Source organism: Ornithorhynchus anatinus, chromosome 1, assembly GCF_004115215.2.
Source record: "Ornithorhynchus anatinus isolate Pmale09 chromosome 1, mOrnAna1.pri.v4, whole genome shotgun sequence".
Lineage (NCBI taxonomy): Eukaryota > Metazoa > Chordata > Mammalia > Monotremata > Ornithorhynchidae > Ornithorhynchus > Ornithorhynchus anatinus.
Genome location: NC_041728.1, coordinates 184,355,118 through 184,373,731, shown reverse-complemented (window position 1 = coordinate 184,373,731; position 18,614 = coordinate 184,355,118). Strand labels below are relative to the sequence as shown.

General features: G+C 54.2%; 1 protein-coding gene and 1 non-coding gene across 3 annotated transcripts in view; one reads left to right on the top strand and one right to left on the bottom strand.

Moving 5' to 3' along the window:
* Positions 1 to 18,614, bottom strand: part of CFAP221 (cilia and flagella associated protein 221) — a 111,822-nt gene that overhangs the window by 58,602 nt on the left and 34,606 nt on the right. For both annotated transcript variants that reach the window (XM_029071160.2, XM_029071167.2), the window contains exon 6: positions 13,069 to 13,172. In XM_029071160.2, the coding sequence (XP_028926993.1) occupies positions 13,069 to 13,172 (104 nt within the window). The remainder of the gene's footprint in view (positions 1 to 13,068; positions 13,173 to 18,614) is intronic.
* Positions 13,517 to 13,588, top strand: TRNAC-GCA. The gene has a single exon. It is a non-coding gene; the product is annotated as a tRNA-Cys (tRNA).

The window sequence follows — 18,614 nt, the reverse complement described above, 5'->3', positions numbered from 1 at the left end:
GCTGCTTCTCCCGACTGGGGTGGAGACAAGCGAATCGGATTGGACGCGGTCGCGGTCTCCCCACGGGGCTCACAGTCTCCACCCCCATTTTACAGATGAGCGAGCTGAGGCACAGGGAATATTAACGACCGTAATAACAATTGCTGCATTTGTTAATCGCTTACTCTGTGCCAGGCACCAGATTGAGTTCTGGGATGGAGGCGAGTGGATCAGGTAAAATACAATCCCCGTCCCACATGGGGCTCACAGTCTTAATCCCCATTTTAGGGACGAGGGAAACTGAGGTACAGCGAATAATAATTACGATAATAACAATTCTTGTATTTGTTAAGCGCTTACTACGTACGGTGTGGCTCAGTGGAAAGAGCCCGGGCTTGGGAGGCGGAGGTCATGGGTTCGAATCCTCGCTCTGCCACTTGTCAGCTGGGTGACTGTGGGCGAGTCACTTCATTTCTCTGTGCCTCAGTGACCTCATCTGGGAAAGGGGGATGAAGACTGGGAGCCTCACGTGGGACAACCTGATGACCCTGTATCCACCCCAGCGCTTAGAACAGTGCTCTGCACGTAGTAAACGCTTAACAAATACCATCGTTATTTTTTTTTATGTGCCAGGCACTGTTCTCAGCGCTGGGGTGGAGACAAGCGAATCGGGTTGGATGCAGTCCCTGTTCCCCCACGGTGCTCACGGTCCCCATCTCCATTTTACAGATGAGGGAACTGAGGCCCAAAAGAGTTCGATGACTTTCATTCAATAGTATTTACTGAGCGCTTACTATGTGCAGAGCACCGGACTAAGCGCTTGGAACGAACCAGTCGGCAACAGAGACGGTCCCCGCCGTTTGACGGGCTCACGGTCTGATCGGGGGAGACGGGCGGACGAGAACGATGGCGATAGATAGAGTCGAGGGGAAGGACGTCTCGTAAAAACAATGGCAACTAAATGACTTGCCCAAGGTCACACAGCAGGCAAGTGGCAGAGCCGGGATTAGAACCCATAACTTTCTGACTTCTAGCCCCCCGCTCTATCCGCTACGCCACGCTGCTCGTTGACTCCAGGGAAGTAAAGTGACTTGCCCAAGGTCACGCAGCGGACAAATGCCAGATGCGGGATTAGAACCCAGGATCTTCTGACTCCCAGGCCACGAAACGCCACGAAAACGCAGTGGGAAACTGCTCCGGGGGTCGCCACCCTCTTGGATCCCACGGCGGTGCTCTGCGCCGCTCGGTCGGTACCCTCTTCAGTGCTCGGCTCTCAGTGACACACGCCCACGTCCTGCCTCCGGCCCGGAACGCCCTCCCTCCTCAAATAATAATGTTGGTATTTGTTAAGCGCTTACTAGGCGCCGAGCCCTGTTCTAAGCGCTGGGGGAGATACCGGGTCATCGGGTTGTCCCACGTGAGGCTCACGTCTTCACCCCCATTTGACAGGTAATAATGTTGGTATTTGTTAAGCGGTTACTAGGTGCAGAGCACTGTTCTTAGCGCTGGGGGAGATACAGGGTAGTCAGGTTGTCCCACGTGAGGCTCCCAGTTAATCCCCATTTTCCAGATGAGGTCACTGAGGCCCAGAGAAGTGAAGCGACTCGCCCACAGTCACCCAGCTGACAAGTGGCGGAGCCGGGAGTCGAACCCGTGACCTCGGACTCCGAAGCCCGGGCTCTTTCCACTGAGCCGCGCGGCTTCTTGAGGCACAGAGAAGTGAAGTGACTTGCCCACTGTCTCAAATCCCACAGACAGTGACTTCTCCCCTCTTTCAAAGCCTTCCTGAAGGCCCACCTCCTCCAGGAAGCCTTCCCTGACTGCGCTCTCCTCTTCTCCCGCTCCCTTCCGCGTCGCCCCGACTTTCTTCATCCCCCCCTCTCGCCCCGCACCGCTCGTGTCCATCTCTGTCCTTTAGTTATTCCCATTCATGTCGGCCTCCCCCTCTAGACTGCAAGCTCCCTGTGGGCAGGGAGTGTGTCTACGGGGAGTATGAAGCAGCGCGGCTCAGTGGCAAGAGCCCAGGCTTGGGAGTCGGGGTCATGAGTTCGAATCCCGGCTCCGCCGCTTGCCAGCTGTGTGACTTCGGGCAAGTCACTTCACTTCTCTGGGCCTCAGTTCCCTCATCTGGAAAATGGGGATTAAAACTGTGAGCCTCACGTGGGACCACCTGATCACCTCGTATCACCCCAGCGCTTAGAACAGTGCTTGGCACATTGTAAGCGCTTAACAAATACCAACATCATTATTATTATTACAGACTCTGTGGGACTGACCTCTCCCAAGTGCTTAGGACAGTGCTCTTCTCACACACAGTAAACACTCGGGAAATACGACTGATTGATCGGGGCAGGTACAAGATAAGGAGGTTGGACCCAGCCCTCCGCCTCACGGGGGACTCCCCGCCGCAGGGGGAGGGAGATTGGGTCTTGGATCCCCATTTTACAGTTGAGGGAACTGAGGCCCAGCAAAGGGAAGTGACTTGTCCAAGGTCACGCAGCAGGCCGGGGGAGGAGCCGGGATTAGAACCCAGGTGCTCCGACGGCCGGGCTCTTTCCACCGGGCCGGGCCTCGTCCCCGATGGAACAAACGTTGCGATGGAGAAGACTGGGAGAGGAGGAGGGGGAGAAGGAGAGAGAGGAATGGTATTTGTTAATAATAATAATAATAATAACGTTGGTATTTGTTAAGTGCTTACTATGTGCCGAGCCCTGTTCTAAGCGCTGGGGGAGATACAGGGTCATCACGTTGTCCCACGGGAGGCTCACAGTCTTAATCCCCATTTTACAGATGAGGGAACTGAGGCACCGAGAAGTGACGCGACTTGCCCACGGTCACACGGCTGTCGGGTGGCAGAGCCGGGATTCGAACCCCTGACCTCTGACTCCCAAGCCCGGGCTCTTTCCACCGAGCCACACTGCTGTTTAGTGCTTGTTATGACCCAGGCACTGTTCTAAGTGCTGGGGTAGATAAATAATAATATAATAATACTGATGGTATTTGGTAAGCGCTTACTATGTGCCAAGCACTGTCCTAAGCACTGGCGTAAATACAAGGTTATCAGGTTGTTCCACGTGGGGCTCACAGTCTTAATCCCCATTTTACAGATGAGGTCACTGAGGCCCAGAGAAATGAAGTGACTTGGCCAAGGCCACACGGTAGACGAGTGGCAGTGCCGGGATTAGAACTCGCGACCTTCTGACTCCCAGGCCGGTGCATTCCAGATTCATCAGGTTGAAGATGGGGTTCCCTATTTGACAGAGGAGGGGACCGAGGCCCAGAGAAGGGAAGTGACTCGCTCGAGGTCCTACAGCGGACCAGCGGAGGAGGCGGGATTAGAACCCAGGGCCTTCCGACTCCCAGGTCGGCTCGTTAACCACTAGGCCGCGCTGCATCTCCTCAGGCAGAGGGAGCAGCGGGAGCTGGGTGGTAACGTGGAGCATGACAGAGACAGGCAGAGACAGAGACCGGCAGAGCGAGACAGAGATGGACTGAGATAAAGAGGCAGGAACAGGGACAGAGACAGACAGAGACAGAGACAGAGGCAGGCAGAGACAGAGATGGACTGAGACAAAGAGGCAGGAACAGGGACAGAGAGAGACCGGGACAGAGACAGAGAGACGGAGACAGGGACGGGCAGAGCGAGACAGAGATGGACTGAGACAAAGAGGCAGGAAGAGGGACAGAGACAGACAGAGACAGAGCGAGACAGAGACAGAGACCGGCAGAGTGAGACAGGGATGGACTGAGACAAAGAGGCAGGAACAGGGACAGAGACAGACAGAGACAGAGACAGGCAGAGCGAGACAGAGACAGAGACTGGCAGAGTGAGACAGAGATGGACTGAGACAAAGAGGCAGGAACAGGGACAGAGACAGACAGAGACAGACAGAGACAGAGGCAGGCAGAGACAGAGATGGACTGAGACAAAGAGGCAGGAACAGGGACAGAGAGAGACCGGGACAGAGACAGAGAGACGGAGACAGGCAGAGCGAGACAGAGATGCACTGAGACAAAGAGGCAGGAAGAGGGACAGAGAGAGACCGGGACAGAGGTATAAGAGATTGAGAGACACAGAGAGATGGGGACAGAGACAGAGAAACACAAGGAGGGAGAGACAGATGGAGAGAGACAGACAGAGGCGCAGGGATAGAGACAAAGAAAGAGAGAAAGCCAGAGAGATAGAGACACAAATAATAATAATAATAATAATGTTGGTATTTGTTAAGCGCTTACTATGCGCAGAGCCCTGTCCTAAGGGCTGGGGGAGATACAGGGTCATCGGGTCGTCCCTCGTGAGGCTCCCAGTTAATCCCCATTTTACAGATGGGGTCACTGAGGCCCAGAGAAGCGAAGCGACTCGCCCACAGTCACCCAGCTGACGAGCGGCAGAGCCGGGAGTCGAACCCGTGACCTCTGACTCCCAAGCCCGGGCTCTTTCCACTGAGCCACGCCGCTTCTCCGAAACCCAACAGGCCGCCGGTGACCGACTGGGGTCAATGACCAGCCCCATCCCACGCCCACCCTCCACTCCCCGGGACCCAAGGCCCCTCGGCCCAAACCTGGCCGAGCCGGAGGCGGCTGGATTAATTAATTACCGGCCTGGGCTATGGGAAGGTCGCCAGCAAATATTTATCCAGTGTTGGTGGCTCCCAGCGTTCCCAACCCTCCGGGGTGGCTCAGGCCACAGGAATGGGGAAGGGGGGTGGGAGGCGGAGGTCAACGGGGGGCCTGGGCTGCTGGCATTCACTCATTCGTTCAATCGGTCGTATTTATTGAGCGTTTACTGCGTGCAGAGCACTGTACTAAGCGTCTGGGAGAGGGTAATAGAAGAATGACGCTGGTATTTGTTAAGCACTTACTACGCGCAGAGCACCGTTCTAAGCGCTGAACTAGATACAGGGTGATCAAGTTGTCCCACTTGAGGCTCACAGTTAATCCCCATTCTACAGATGAGGGAACTGAGGCTCAGAGAAGTGAAGTGACTCGCCCACAGTCACACAGCTGACAAGTGGCGGAGCTGGGATTCGAACCCATGACCTCTGACTCCCAAGCTCGGGCTCTTTCCACTGAGCCACGGAACGTGGCATGTTAACGTGACCACCCCCACGCTCCAATTAGGTTCTTCGATAGTAATCCTGGCGGTACTTAAGTGGTTACTATGTGCTGAGCCCTTTTCTAGGGGGTAGATACAAGGTAACAATCATAATTCTGGTATTTGTAAAGCGCTTACTACGTGCCAGCTACTAAGGGCTGGGGTGGATCCAAGCAGATGGGTTGGACACAGTCTCTGGCCCGCATGGGGCTCACAGTCTTCATCCCCATTTTACAGATGAGGTCAACCGAGGCCCACAGAAGTGATGTGGCTTGACCAAGGCCACACAGCAGACAAGTGGTGGAGCCCGAATTAGAACCCACGACCTTCTGACTCCCGGGCCCGGGCTCTATCCACTAAGTTGGACGCGGGCCACGTCCCACATGGGGCTCACGGTCTTAATCCCCATTTTACAGATGAGGAAACAGAGGCCCAGAGAAGTGGAGCGACTCGCCCAAGGTCACTCAGCAAACTGAGCCCCCTTTTTCCTCCGCTCCTCCTCCCCTCCCCATCGCCCCGACTCCCTCCCTCTGCTCTACCCCCTTCCCAATATGTAATATATTTATTACATATTTCTCCAACATGTAAAATTTGTACATCTTTATTATTCTATTTATTTTATTACTGGTGGGTATTTATCTATAATTCGATTTATTTATATTGATGCCACTGATGCCTGTCCACTTGTTTTGCTGTCTGTCTCCCCCCTTCCAGACGGTGAGCCCGTTGTTGGGCAGGGCTTGTCTCTCTTTGTTGCTGAATCGTGCTCTCCAAGCGCTTAGTACAGTGCTCCGCACTCAGTAAGCGCTCAATAAAGACGATTGAATAAATGAATGAACGAACATGTGGCTGAATGAGGATTAGAACTCAGGTCCTTCTGACTCCCAGGCCTGGGCCCTATCCATTAATAATAATGATAATGTTGGTATTTGTTAAGCGCTTACTCTGTGCCGAGCACCGTTCTAAGCGCTGGGGGAGATACAGGGTCATCGGGTTGTCCCACGTGAGGCTCACGGTCTTCATCCCCATTTGACAGACGAGGTCACTGAGGCCCAGAGAAGTGAAGCGACTCGCCCACAGTCACACAGCTGACAAGGGGCAGAGCCGGGATTCGAACCCGTGACCTCTGACTCCCAAGCCCGGGCTCTTGCCACTGAGCCACGCTGCTTCTCTGCAAAATGGCGACTGAAACCCTGTTCTCTCTCCTTCTTAGACTGCGGGCCCCGTGTGGAACCTGATTATCTTGTATCTACCCTCCTCTTAGTACAGTGCTTGGCGCATAGTAATTGTCAGTAGTAATAATAATTATTATAATGATAATTGTGCATTTGTTAAATGCTTACTATGTGCCAAGCACTGTTCTAAGCGCTGGGGGAGATACAAGGTCATCAGGTGGTCCCACGGGGGGGGGGGGGTTCACGGTTTTAATCCCCATTTTCCAGATGAGGTCACTGAGGCCGGGAGAAGTGAAGTGGTTTGCCCAAGGTCACACAGCTGACAGGCGGCGGAGCCGGGATTGGAACCCATGACCTCTGACTCCCAAGCCCGGGCTCTACCCACTGAGCCACGCTGCTTCCCCATGAGTGTAAAGCACTCGGGGAAGCGGCGTGGCTCAGTGAAAACAGCCCGGGCTTGGGAGTCAGAGGTCATGGGTTCGACTCCCGGCTCTGCCGCTTGTCAGCTGGGTGACTGCGGGCGAGTCGCTTCACTTCTCCGGGCCTCAGTTCCCTCATCTGGAAAATGGCGATGAAGACTGTGAGCCCCACGTGGGGCAACCTGATGACCTCGTATCCACCCCAGCGCTTCGAACAGTGCTCGGCACATCGTCGGCGCTTAACAAATACCATCATCATCATTGTTATTATTATTATTAGACCATAAGCTCATTGGGGGCAGGGAATGCGTCTGCTTCTTGTTCTACTGTTCTCTCCCAAGCCCTCAGTACTGTGCTCTATACACAGTAAGTGCTCAATAGATAATAATCATAATGTTGGTATTTGTTAAGCGCTTACTACGTGCAGAGCACTGCTCTAAGCGCTGGGGTGGATACAGGGTCATCAGGTTGTCCCACGTGGGGCTCACGGCTAATCCCCATTTTACAGATGAGGGAACTGAGGCCCAGAGAAGCGAAGCGACTGGCCCACAGTCACACAGCTGACGAGTGGCAGAGCCGGGAGTCGAACCCGTGACCTCTGACTCCGAAGCCCGGGCTCTTTCCACTGAGCCACGCTGCTTCTCAATAAATAGGATCGAATGAACGAATAATAATAACAATAACAGTGATGGTATTTCTTAAGCGCTTACTATGTGCAACACACTGTTGTAAGCGCTGGGGTGGATACAAGGTGATGGGGCTCACAGTCTTAATCCCCATTTTCCAGATGAGGTCACTGAGGCCCAGAGAAGTGAACTTCTTGTTCTTCTCCGTCCGTCTCCCCCGATCAGACCGTGCGCCCGTCCAAGGGCAGGGACCGTCTCTATCTGTTACCGACTTGTCCATTCCAAGCGCTTAGTCCAGTGCTGTGCACGTCGTAAGCGCTCAAGAAATACTACTGAATGAATGAAAGTGAAATGACCTGCCCCAAAGTCACACAGCCGACAAGTGGTGGGGACGGGATTAGAACCCATAACCTCTGACTCCCAATCAATACCTCCGATGGATTGATTCCCGGAGGAATCTGCGAGGGAGGGATTTGGGGGGGGGGGGCGGAGGCGAGAGCGAGGGGCAGCGAAAGGCAGAGGGCAAGCTGGGAGCAGCGGAGGCGGAGAGTTGAGCGGGAGCCGGAGGCCAGCCTGGAGGAGGCGGGACAGCATCACCGCTCCACGGAGAGGGACGAGGGATGGCCCGCCACGGGAGCGTGCGGAGAGGAGAGCGGACACAGTCTCCTGGTCATCGGGAATCTCACGGCAGCCGGTCATTTGGTCACTCAGTCGTATTTATTGAGTGCTTACTGAGCGCAGAGGACTGTACTGAGCGCTTGGCAGAGTATGGGCCATCCCGACTCTTCCCTCTCCATCCCTGACTCTCCCCCAGTGGCCCAGCACGGACCATCCCGCTCCCCTGACTCTTCCCTGTTCATCCCTGACTGTCCCCCCAGTGAGCCAGCACAGACCATCCCACACCCCTGACTCTTCCCTCTCCTCCCTGAGAAGCAGCGTGGTTTAGTGGCAAGAGCCTGGGCTTGGGAGTCCGAGGATGTGAGTTCTAATCCCAGCTCCGCCCCTTGTCTGCTGTGTCACCTAGAGCAAGCCACCTCACCTCTGGGCCTCAGTTCCCTCATCTGTAAAATGGCGATTAACACTGCGAGTCCCGAGCGGAAAACCTCGTTACCTTGTATCTACCCCAGTGCTTGGCACGTAGTCAGGGCTTAACAAATGCCATAATTATTATTAGTATTATTACTGACTCTCCCCTACTGACCTATCACAGACCACCCCACCCCCCGACTCTCCCCCCTCCATCCCTGACTCTCCCCCAGTGACCCAGCACCGTCCACCCCACACCCCTGACTGTCCCCTCTCCATCCCTGACTCTCCCCCAGTGCCCCAGCATAGCCCCTCCCACCCCCCGACTCTCCCCTCTCCATCCCTGACCCTCCCCAGTGCCCCAGGACTGTCCCTCCCACCCCCCGACTCTCCCTTCTCCATCCTTGCCCCTCCCCAGTGCTCCAGCACAGACCATCCCACCCCCCTGACTCTCCCTTCTCCATCCTGACCGTCCCCCAGTGCCCCAGCACTGTCCATCCCACCCCCCCGACTCTCCCTTCTCCATCCCTGACTCTCCGCCAGTGACCCCGCATGGACCATCCGAAACCCCTGACTCCCCCCGCCCCAGGTGACCCAGCACTGTCCACCCCACCCCCCCCGACTCTCCCCGCTCCATCCCTGACCCTCCCCCAGTGCCCCAGCACAGACCACCCCCCACCCCTGACTCTCCCTTCTCCATCCCCGACCCTCCCCAGTGCCCCAGCACCGTCCAGCCCCCCACCCCTGACTCTCCCCCCTCCATCCCTGCCTCTCCCCCAGTCACCCAGCACAGACCATCCCACCCCCCTGACTCTCCCCTGTCCATCCCCGACCCTCCCCAGTGCCCCATCACAGACCATCCCACGCCCCCGACTCTCCCTTCTCCATCCCCGACTCTCCCCGCTGACCCAGGCCGGACCATTTAATCTCCCTCAAGATCTTATCCAGATGATTGGCCGCCGGCCACGAGCACCCCTTAATCACCCAGACGGCCGGAGCCCGGGGCCTGTGGCCTTCAGGATGGAGGTCCGGGAGGAGGTTGTGATTTATGCTCCCTTTGCCGGGATATGCCACGAGCCTACTTCCAGCGCTTCCGGCTTTCCGGAACCGGGCATTATGAATTGGCCTCTTATTTCCCTTCCCCGTCTGGGCCGGATTCATTATCTCTCCCTAATGTGCCCCCCGCCCTCCCCCATCCCCCATCCCCGCTCCCCGATTCCAGGGAAAGGCTTTTAGGCTCGGCCTTCTCCATCTGGGAACCCTTTCCTCCCAACTCCGGCTGCGGGTTCTGTCGTCCTCTGCCCGGCCAAGGTCGGGAATGTTTCCAGATCCCCTGGCGTTGCCACCCTCCCCTCCCCCTACGCCCCCCCCCCACCCGTCCCTCATTAAATTCCCCATTTGGGTCCCGGCTTCGGTGCCAAGATGGGTTAAACATTGACGGGGAGACCAGTTCTCCTGACAAAGGGATGATTCATAATTCGCTTTTCCACACTGGACTGGGTTAGAGAAGCAGCATGGCCTAGGGGCTAGAGCGGGGGCCTGGGAGTCAGAGGTCATGGGTTCGAATCCCCGCTCTTCCACGCGTCAGCTGCGTGACTGTGGGCGAGTCGCTTCACTTCTCTGGGCCTCAGTTCCCTCGTCTGGAAAATGGGGATTAACCGCGAGCCTCACGTGGGACATTCCGATGACCCTGTATCTGCCCCAGGGCTTAGAACGGCGCTCGGCACAGAGTAAGCGCTTAACAAATACCAACATTATTATTATTAAGGTCTTGGGTGCCAATCCCACCACCACCAGTCTGCTCCGTGACCTTGGGCAAGTCACTCGAATTCTCTGGGCCTCAGTTCCCCCGACTGTAAAACGGGGATTAAGTCCGGGAGCCCCATGGGGGACCGAGACCGGGTCCAACCTGATGAACTTGTATCTCTCCCAGTGCTTAGAACGGTGCCTGGCACATAGGAAGCGCTTAACAAATATCATATTCTTCTTCTTATTTCATATATACACACACATATTTGTGTATATATATGCACATGTATATGTCTATTTACACACATACAAATATATGTATACATTCACAAACATCTATCATGATGATAAGAATAACTGCAGTATTTGCTAAGCCCTTACTATGTGCCGGGTACCGTACTGAGCGCTGGGGTGGACACAAGCAAATCGTGTTGGATACAGTCTTTGTCCCACGTGGGGCTCACAGTCTCAATCCATTTTACAGATGAGGGAACTGAGGCCCGGAGAAGCGAAGCGACTTGCCCGACATCACGCAGCGGAGGAGAGGTGGAGCCGGGATTAGAACCCAGCTCCTTCTGACTCCCAGGCCCGGGATCTATCCACTACGCCATGTTGCTTCTCTATGTATGCATTTATTATTATTATTATCTATTTTTATGACATTTGTTAAGCGCTTACTATGTGCCAGGCACTGTACTTAACACTGGTTACAAGGAAATCAAATCACACACCTTCACAAACATATAATAATAATAACGATCATGATGATGATGTTGGTATTTGTTAAGCGTTTCCTATGTGCAGAGCGCTGTTCTAAGCGCTGGGGGAGATACAGGGTCATCAGGTCGTCCCACGTGAGGCTCACAGTTCATCCCCATTGTACAGATGAGGTAACTGAGGCACCGAGAAGTGAAGCGACTCGCCCACAGTCACACAGCTGACAGGGGCAGAGCCGGGAGTCGAACCCATGACCTCTGACTCCCAAGGCCGGGCTCTTTCCACTGAGCCACGCTGCTTGACACATACATATTAGGGGAAGCAGCATGGTATAGTGGGTAGAGCCTGGACCTGGGAGTCCTAAGGTCATGGGTTCTAATCCCAGCTGCACCACTTGTCTGCTGGGTGGCCTTGGGCAAGTCACTTCACTTCTCTGTGCCTCAGTTCCCTGATCTGTAAAATGGGGATTAACATTAACACAGAGAAGCAGCGTAGCTGAGTGGAAAGAGCCCGGGCTTGGAAATCAGAAGGTCGTGGGTTCTAATCCCGGCTCTGCCGCCTGTCAGTTGTGTGACTTTGGGCAAGTCACTTCACTTCTCTGTGCCTCAGTTCCCTCATCTGTCAAATGGGGATGAAGACTGGGAGCCCCACGGGGGACAACTTGAGAGAAGCAGCGTGGCTCAGTGGAAAGAGCCTCACGGTGAGCCTCACGTGGGACAACTTGATTCCCCTGTATCTCCCCCAGCGCTTAGAACAGTGCTCTGCACACAGGAAGCACAGCAAATACCAACACTATTACATTATTATTCTCTGGGCCTCAGTTCCCTCATCTGTCAAATGGGGATGAAGACCGTGAGCCTCACGGGGGACAACCTGATGACCCTGTATCTCCCCCAGCGCTTAGAACGGTGCTCTGCACATAGTAAGTGCTTAACAAATACCAACATTAGTATTATTATTATCACCTTGTATCCCCCCAGTGCTTAGAACAGTGCTTGGCACATAGTAAGTGCTTAACAAATACCATCATCATTATTATTATTATTATTAAATGGGGATTTTACATCTGTAAAATGTGGGACAGGGACCGTGTCCAATCCGATTTGCTTGTCTCCACCCCAGCGCTTAGTACAGTTCCTGGAACATAGTAAGCGCTTCCCAGATACCACAATTATTAGTATTATTCTCTGTCCATCATCTGTAAAATGGGGCTGGACACTGCAGGGACTGTCTCTATCTGTTACCGATTTGTACATTCCAAGCGCTTAGTACAGTGCTCTGCACATAGTAAGCGCTCGATAAATACTATTGAGAAGCAGCGTGGCTCAGAGGAAAGAGCCCGGGCTTGGGAGTCAGAGGTCATGGGTTCGTATCCCGGCTCTGCCCCTTGGCAGCCGGGTGACCGTGGGCGAGTCGCTTCACTTCTCTGTGCCTCAGTGACCTCGTCTGGAAAATGGGGATTAAAAAAAAATGTTGGTATTTGTTAAGCGCTTACTAGGTGCCGAGCGCTGTTCTAAGCGCTGGGGGAGACACAAGGGAATCGGGTTGTCCCACGTGGGGCTCCCAGTCTTCGTCCCCATTTTACAGATGAGGTCACTGAGGCACCGAGACGTTAAGTGACTTGCCCAAAGTCACACAGGGGACTCGTGTGGGACAACCTGATGACCCTGTATCTCCCCCAGCGCTTAGAACAGTGCTCTGCACATAATAATAATAATAATAATAATGGTATTTGTTAAGCGCTTACTATGTGCCGAGCACTGTTCTAAGCGCTGGGGTAGACACAGGGGAATCAGGTTGTCCCACGTGGGGCTCACAGTCTTAATCCCCATTTTACAGATGAGGTAACTGAGGCACAGAGAAGTGAAGTGACTTGCCCACAGTCACACAGCTGACAAGTGGCCGAGCCGGGATTCGAACCCATGACCTCTGACTCCAAAGCCCGTGCTCTTTCCACTGAGCCACGCTGCTTCTCGTGGTGCTTAGTAAGTAAGCGTATAAGTACATAGTAAGTATATGTATAAGTACATAGTACATTATACATAGTAAGCGCTTAACAAATACCAACATTATTATTATTGAATGAATGAATGAGACTGCGAGCCCTACGCGGCACAGGGACCGGGTCCAACCCGACGGGCTGGTATCCAGCCCAGCGCTTAGTACGGGGCCTGGCACCTAATAAGCGCTTAATAAATACCACCATCGTTATTCTGAAGAGGCAGGACTGACGTTCGCCCCGGCTCCTCGCCAGCGAGCGGGGCGGGGGGTCCGCAGCTCACCTGCCATGGGGCAGACGGTGAAGGCTTGGTGGGGCTGGGGGACGGTGATGTGGAACTCGAAGTCGACCGGGCAGCTACACTTGAGCGGGATGACGAAGCGTTTGCTGCACAGCGGAGAAGGGAGGAAAACGACGGGTGAGCGGAGAGGGGAGTCAGATGCCAACCGAAGCGGCCTGGCTCAGCGGCAAGAGCCCGGGCTTGGGAGTCAGAGGTCATGGGTTCGCATCCCGGCTCTGCCCCTTGGCAGCCGGGTGACCGTGGGCGAGTCACTTCGCTTCTCTGGGCCTCAGTTCCCTCATCTGGAAAATGGGGATTAGCTGTGAGCCTCACGTGGGACAACTTGATTGGTTTGCATCTACCCCAGCGCTTGGAACAGCGCTCTGCACATAGTAAGTGCTTAACAAATACCAACATTATTATTATTATTAACCGAGGGCATCCGCGCTAAGGGGGCATAGCTCAGGGGTAGAGCATTTGACTGCACATCGAGAGGTCCCCCGTTCAAATCCGGGTGCCCCCTGCCTTGTTTCCATTTTGGGGAAGCAGCGTGGCTCAGTGGAAAGAGGTCGTGGGTTCGACTCCCGGCTCTGCCCCTTGGCAGCTGGGTGACTGTGGGCGAGTCACTTCGCTTCTCTGGGCCTCAGTGACCTCATCTGGAAAATGGGGATTAACTGGGAGCCTCACGTGGGACACTCTGATGACCCTGTAATAATAATAATGATGATGATGTTGGTATTTGTTAAGCGCTTACTCTGTGCAGAGCACCGTTCTAAGCGCTGGGGACATACAGGGTCATCAGGTTGTCCCACTTGCCCAAGGTCTCACAGCTGACAAGTGGCAGAGCCGGGATTAGAACCCACGACCTCTGACTCCCAAGCCTGGGCTCTTTCGGCTAAGCCACGCTGCTTCTCCAAAGGTGCTTTAACAAAGATACCATTAAAAAAAAGTCACTTCACTTCTCTGGGCCTCATTGACCTCATCTGTCAAACGGGGATTGAGACGGTGAGTCAGGGACAGGGACTGTGTCCAACCCAATTGGCTTGGATGATGATAATAATAATAATAATAATGATGGTATTTGTTAAGCGTTTACTATGTGTAGAGCACCGTTCTAAGTGCTGGGGGAGATACAAGGTCATCAGGTCGTCCCACGTGAGGCTCACAGTTAATCCCCATTTTCCAGATGAGGTCACTGAGGCCCAGAGAAGCGAAGTGACTTGCCCGCAGTCACCCAGCTGACAAGTGGCAGAGCTGGGATTCGAAACCATGACCTCTGACTCATTCATTCAGTAGTATTTATTGAGCACTTACGTGCAGGGCACCGTACTAAGCGCTTGGAATGGACAAATGGGTAACAGATAGAGACGGTCCCTGCCCTCTGACGGGCTCACGGTCTGATCGGGGGAGACGGACGGACAAGAACTCTGTCCACCGAGCCACGCCGCTTTACCACCGTTATTATTATTATTATTATTAAGAAGGAAGGGAGGGGAGGGAGGAAGGCAGGAGGTGGAGAAGCAGCGTGGCTCAGTGGAAAGAGCCCGGGCTTTGGAGTCAGAGGTCATGGGTTCGAATCCCAGCTCTGCCCCTTGTCAGCTGTGTGACCGCGGGCGAGTCACTTCACTTCTCTGGGCCTCAGTTCCCTCATCTGTAAAATGGGGATGAAGACCGTGAGCCCCACGTGGGACCACCTGATTCCCCTGTGTCTACCCCAGCGCTTAGAACGGTGCTCTGCCCATAGTAAGCGCTTAACAAATACCAACTATTAAAACAACAACACCGGCTGGGGGGGATCCGGTGTCCGGGGCGGACGGGGGCCAGACCGGCTGGACGCCGGGTTGTCCGGTGCGGAACAAGGCCACTGGCCTCCATCCGGCCCTGGCCGGCCCTGGGCAATGTTAGGGAAGCACACAGACACCTGAGGTGTGGAACTGCCCTGGTTGAACCGGTCAGTTGGCCCGGCGCCGACCGCCGCTGCCCACACGTCCGGTCGGGGCCGGTCGCCTCCATCTCCGGGCCCGGAAGCGCTCAGCAGCCTGTCCGGCTTCCACCCTGCGGCATTCTTGGATTTGGAGTGGGGATTCATTGATTCGATAGTATTTATTGAGCGCTTACTAGGTGCAGAGCACTGGACTGAGCGCTTGGAATGGACAATCCGGCAACGGACAGAGACAATTCCTGCCCACTGAAGGGCTCGCGGTCTAATCACGGGAAACAGAGGGACAAAAACAATAGCAATAAATATTCATTCATTCATTCATTCAATAGTATTTATTGGGCGCTTACTATGTGCGGAGCACTGGACTAAGCGCTTGGAATGGACAAATCGGTAACAGATAGAGACGGTCCCTGCCCTCTGACGGGCCTACGGTCTAATCGGGGGAGACGGACAGGCGAGAACAATGGCAATAAATAGAATCCAGGGGCAATGAATAGAATGAAGGGGATGGACACCTCAATAACCAAATAAATAGGGGAATAAATAATCTATACTAATGAGCAGAGTGCTGAGGGGAAGGGAAGGGAGAGGGGGAGGAGCAGAGGGAAAGGGGGAAAAAGGGGGCTTAGCGGAGGGGAGGGGAAGGGGGGGCGGAGAGGCAGCAGAGGGAAAAGGGGAAGCTCACTGTGGGAAGGCCTCTGCTTGGGGGGGTCGCGGGGATGGGCCCGGGCGCTAGCGGATAGAGAAGCAGGCCTTGAACCCAGGCCTTGAAGTCTGGAAATCTAGAGAAGCAGCGTGGCTCAGTGGAAAGAGCCCGGGCTTGGGAGTCGGAGGTCATGGGTTCGAATCCCAGCTCCGCCACTTGCCAGCTGTGTGACTTTGGGCCAGTCACTTCACTTCTCTGTGTCTCAGTGACCTCATGTGAGAAGCAGCGTGGCGCAATGGAAAGAGCACGGGCTTTGGAGTCAGGGCTCATGAGTTCGAATCCCAGCTCTGCCACTTGTCGGCTGTGTGACCGTGGGCGAGTCATTTAATTTCTCTGTGCCTCAGTTCCCTCATCTGTAAAATGGGGATTAAGACGGTGAGCCCCACGTGGGACGACCTGATTCCCCTGTGTCTACCCCAGCGCTTAGAACAGTGCTCTGCACATAGGAAGCGCTTAACAAATACCAACATTATTATTAAAATGGGGATGAAGACTGTGAGCCCCACGTGGGGCTACCTGATCACCTTGTTCATTCATTCAATAGCATTTATTGAGCGCTTACTATGTGCAGAGCACCGTACTAAGCGCTTGGAATGAACAAGTCGGCAACAGATAGAGACGGTCCCTGCCCATCGCCGGGCTCACGGTCTAATCGGGGGAGACGGACGGACGAGAACAATGGCAACCCGACGCTTAGAACGGGGCCTGGCACATAGTAAGCGCTTAACAAATACCACCAATTGAAGTCAGGACTTGGGTTCTAATCCCGGCTCGTGCCCTTGTCAGCTGTGTGACCTTGGGCAAGTCACTTCACCTCTCTGGGCCTCAGTTCCCTCACCTGTAAAATGGGGATTAAAAACGGGAACCCCACGTGGGACGGGGACCGTGTCCAACCTAATTAACTTGCATCTAACCCCACCGCTTAGAGCAATGTCTGGCACACAGTAAGTGCTTAACAAATATCACTTAAAAAAAACCCCATTGCCCAAGATGGAGGGTAATAAGAATACTAATTGTGGTACTTGTTAAGTGCTTACTCTGTGCCAAGCACTGTTCTAAGCGCTGGGGTGGATACAGGATTATCAGGTTTGTCCCACGTGGGGCTCATAGTCTTCATCCCCATTTTACAGATGAGGTCACTGTGGCACAGAGAAGATAAGCATCGTGGCTCAGTGGAAAGAGCCGGGGCTTGGGAGTCAGAGGTCATGGGTTCGAATCCCGGCTCTTCCACTTGTCAGCCGTGTGACTGGGGGCAAGTCACTTCACTTCTCTGGGCCTCAGTGACCTCATCTGTCAAAAGGGGATTAAGACTGTGAGCTTCACGTGGGACAACCTTATTACCTTGTACCTCCCCCAGCGCTTAGAACAGTGCTCTGCACATAATAAGCGCTTAACAAATGCCAACATTAAGTGACTTGCCCGAGGTCACACAGCAGACGAGTGGCGGAGCCGGGATTGGAACCTACGTCCCCTGACTCCCCATGGGGCTCACGGTTTCAATCCCTATTTTCCAGATGAGTTGGTAGAAGCAGCCCGGGCTAGTGCATAGACCCCAGGCCGGGGAGTCGGAAGGTCACGGGTTCTAATCCCGGCTCCGCCACCTGTCTGCTGCGCGGCCTTGGGCGAGTCGCTTCGCTTCTCGGAGCCTCGGTTACCTACCTCATCTGTAAAATGGGGATTGACCCTGTGAGGACCCAGGGACTGTGTCCAACGCGATTTGCTCCTATCCACCCCGGTGCTTAGTACAGTGCCTGGAACATAGTAAGCGCCTAACGGATACCACAATTATTATTATATTATCATTATACATTCTCTGCCCACAAGGAGCTCTGGGAAGTGCAGTGACTTGTCCAGGGCCACACAGCAGACAAGTGGAGGAGCCGGGATTAGAGCCCGTGACCTGATGATTCCCGGGTCCGTGCTGTATTCATTCATTCAATAGTATTTATTGAGCGCTTACTATGTGCAGAGCGCTCTGCACAAAACGCTTAATAAATAGCCCTGGTTAATGGTCCGCTCGCTCCCGTCACGGTGGGCAACGGTCCCGGGAGAGGGGCGGGGGCTCGGAGACTGCAAGGCTGTAGCTGTCCGGGGGAGATGCCCCTTTTTTCACCCCCCTCCCGTCCCCGTCCCACTTATGTCCATTATATCCATCATTTATAATAATAATAATAATAATAATTTTGGTATTTGTTAAGCGCTTACGATGTGCAGAGCACCGTTCTAAGCGCTGGGGGAGATACAGGCTAATCAGGTCGTCCCACGCGAGGCTCACAGTTAATCCCCATTTGACAGATGAGGTGAGGCACAGAGAAGTGAAGTGACTTGCCCACAGTCACACAGCTGACAAGTCACGTCCGTCTCCCCCTCCATTCATTCAGTCGTATTTATTGAGCGCTTACTGTGTGCAGAGCACTGTACGACGCGCTGGGAAAGTCCAATTCAGCAACAGATAGAGACAATCCCTGCCCACAGTGGGTTCACAGTCTAAAAGGGGGGGAGCCAGACATCAGTGCAAGTAAACAGGCGTCATTATAAATAAATAGAATTATAGATATACGCACGTCATTAATAAAAATAGAGTCGTAATTATAGATATGTACGTATATACCCAAGTGGTGGGGGGCGGGGAAGGGGGTAGAGCAGAGGGAGGGAGTCGGGGTGACGGGGAGGGCAGGGGAAACTGAGGAAAACGGGGGTTTAGTCTGCGAAGGCCTCCCGGACTGGCCTCTAGACTGTGAGCTCCTTGAGGGCAGGGAATGTATAATAATAATTGTGGTATCTGTTAGGCGCTTACTACGATCCAGGCACTGTACTAAGCACCGGGGGGGATATGAGCAAATCGTGTTGGACACAGTCCCCGGGGTCCTCGCGGTGTCAATCCCCATTTTACAGATGAGG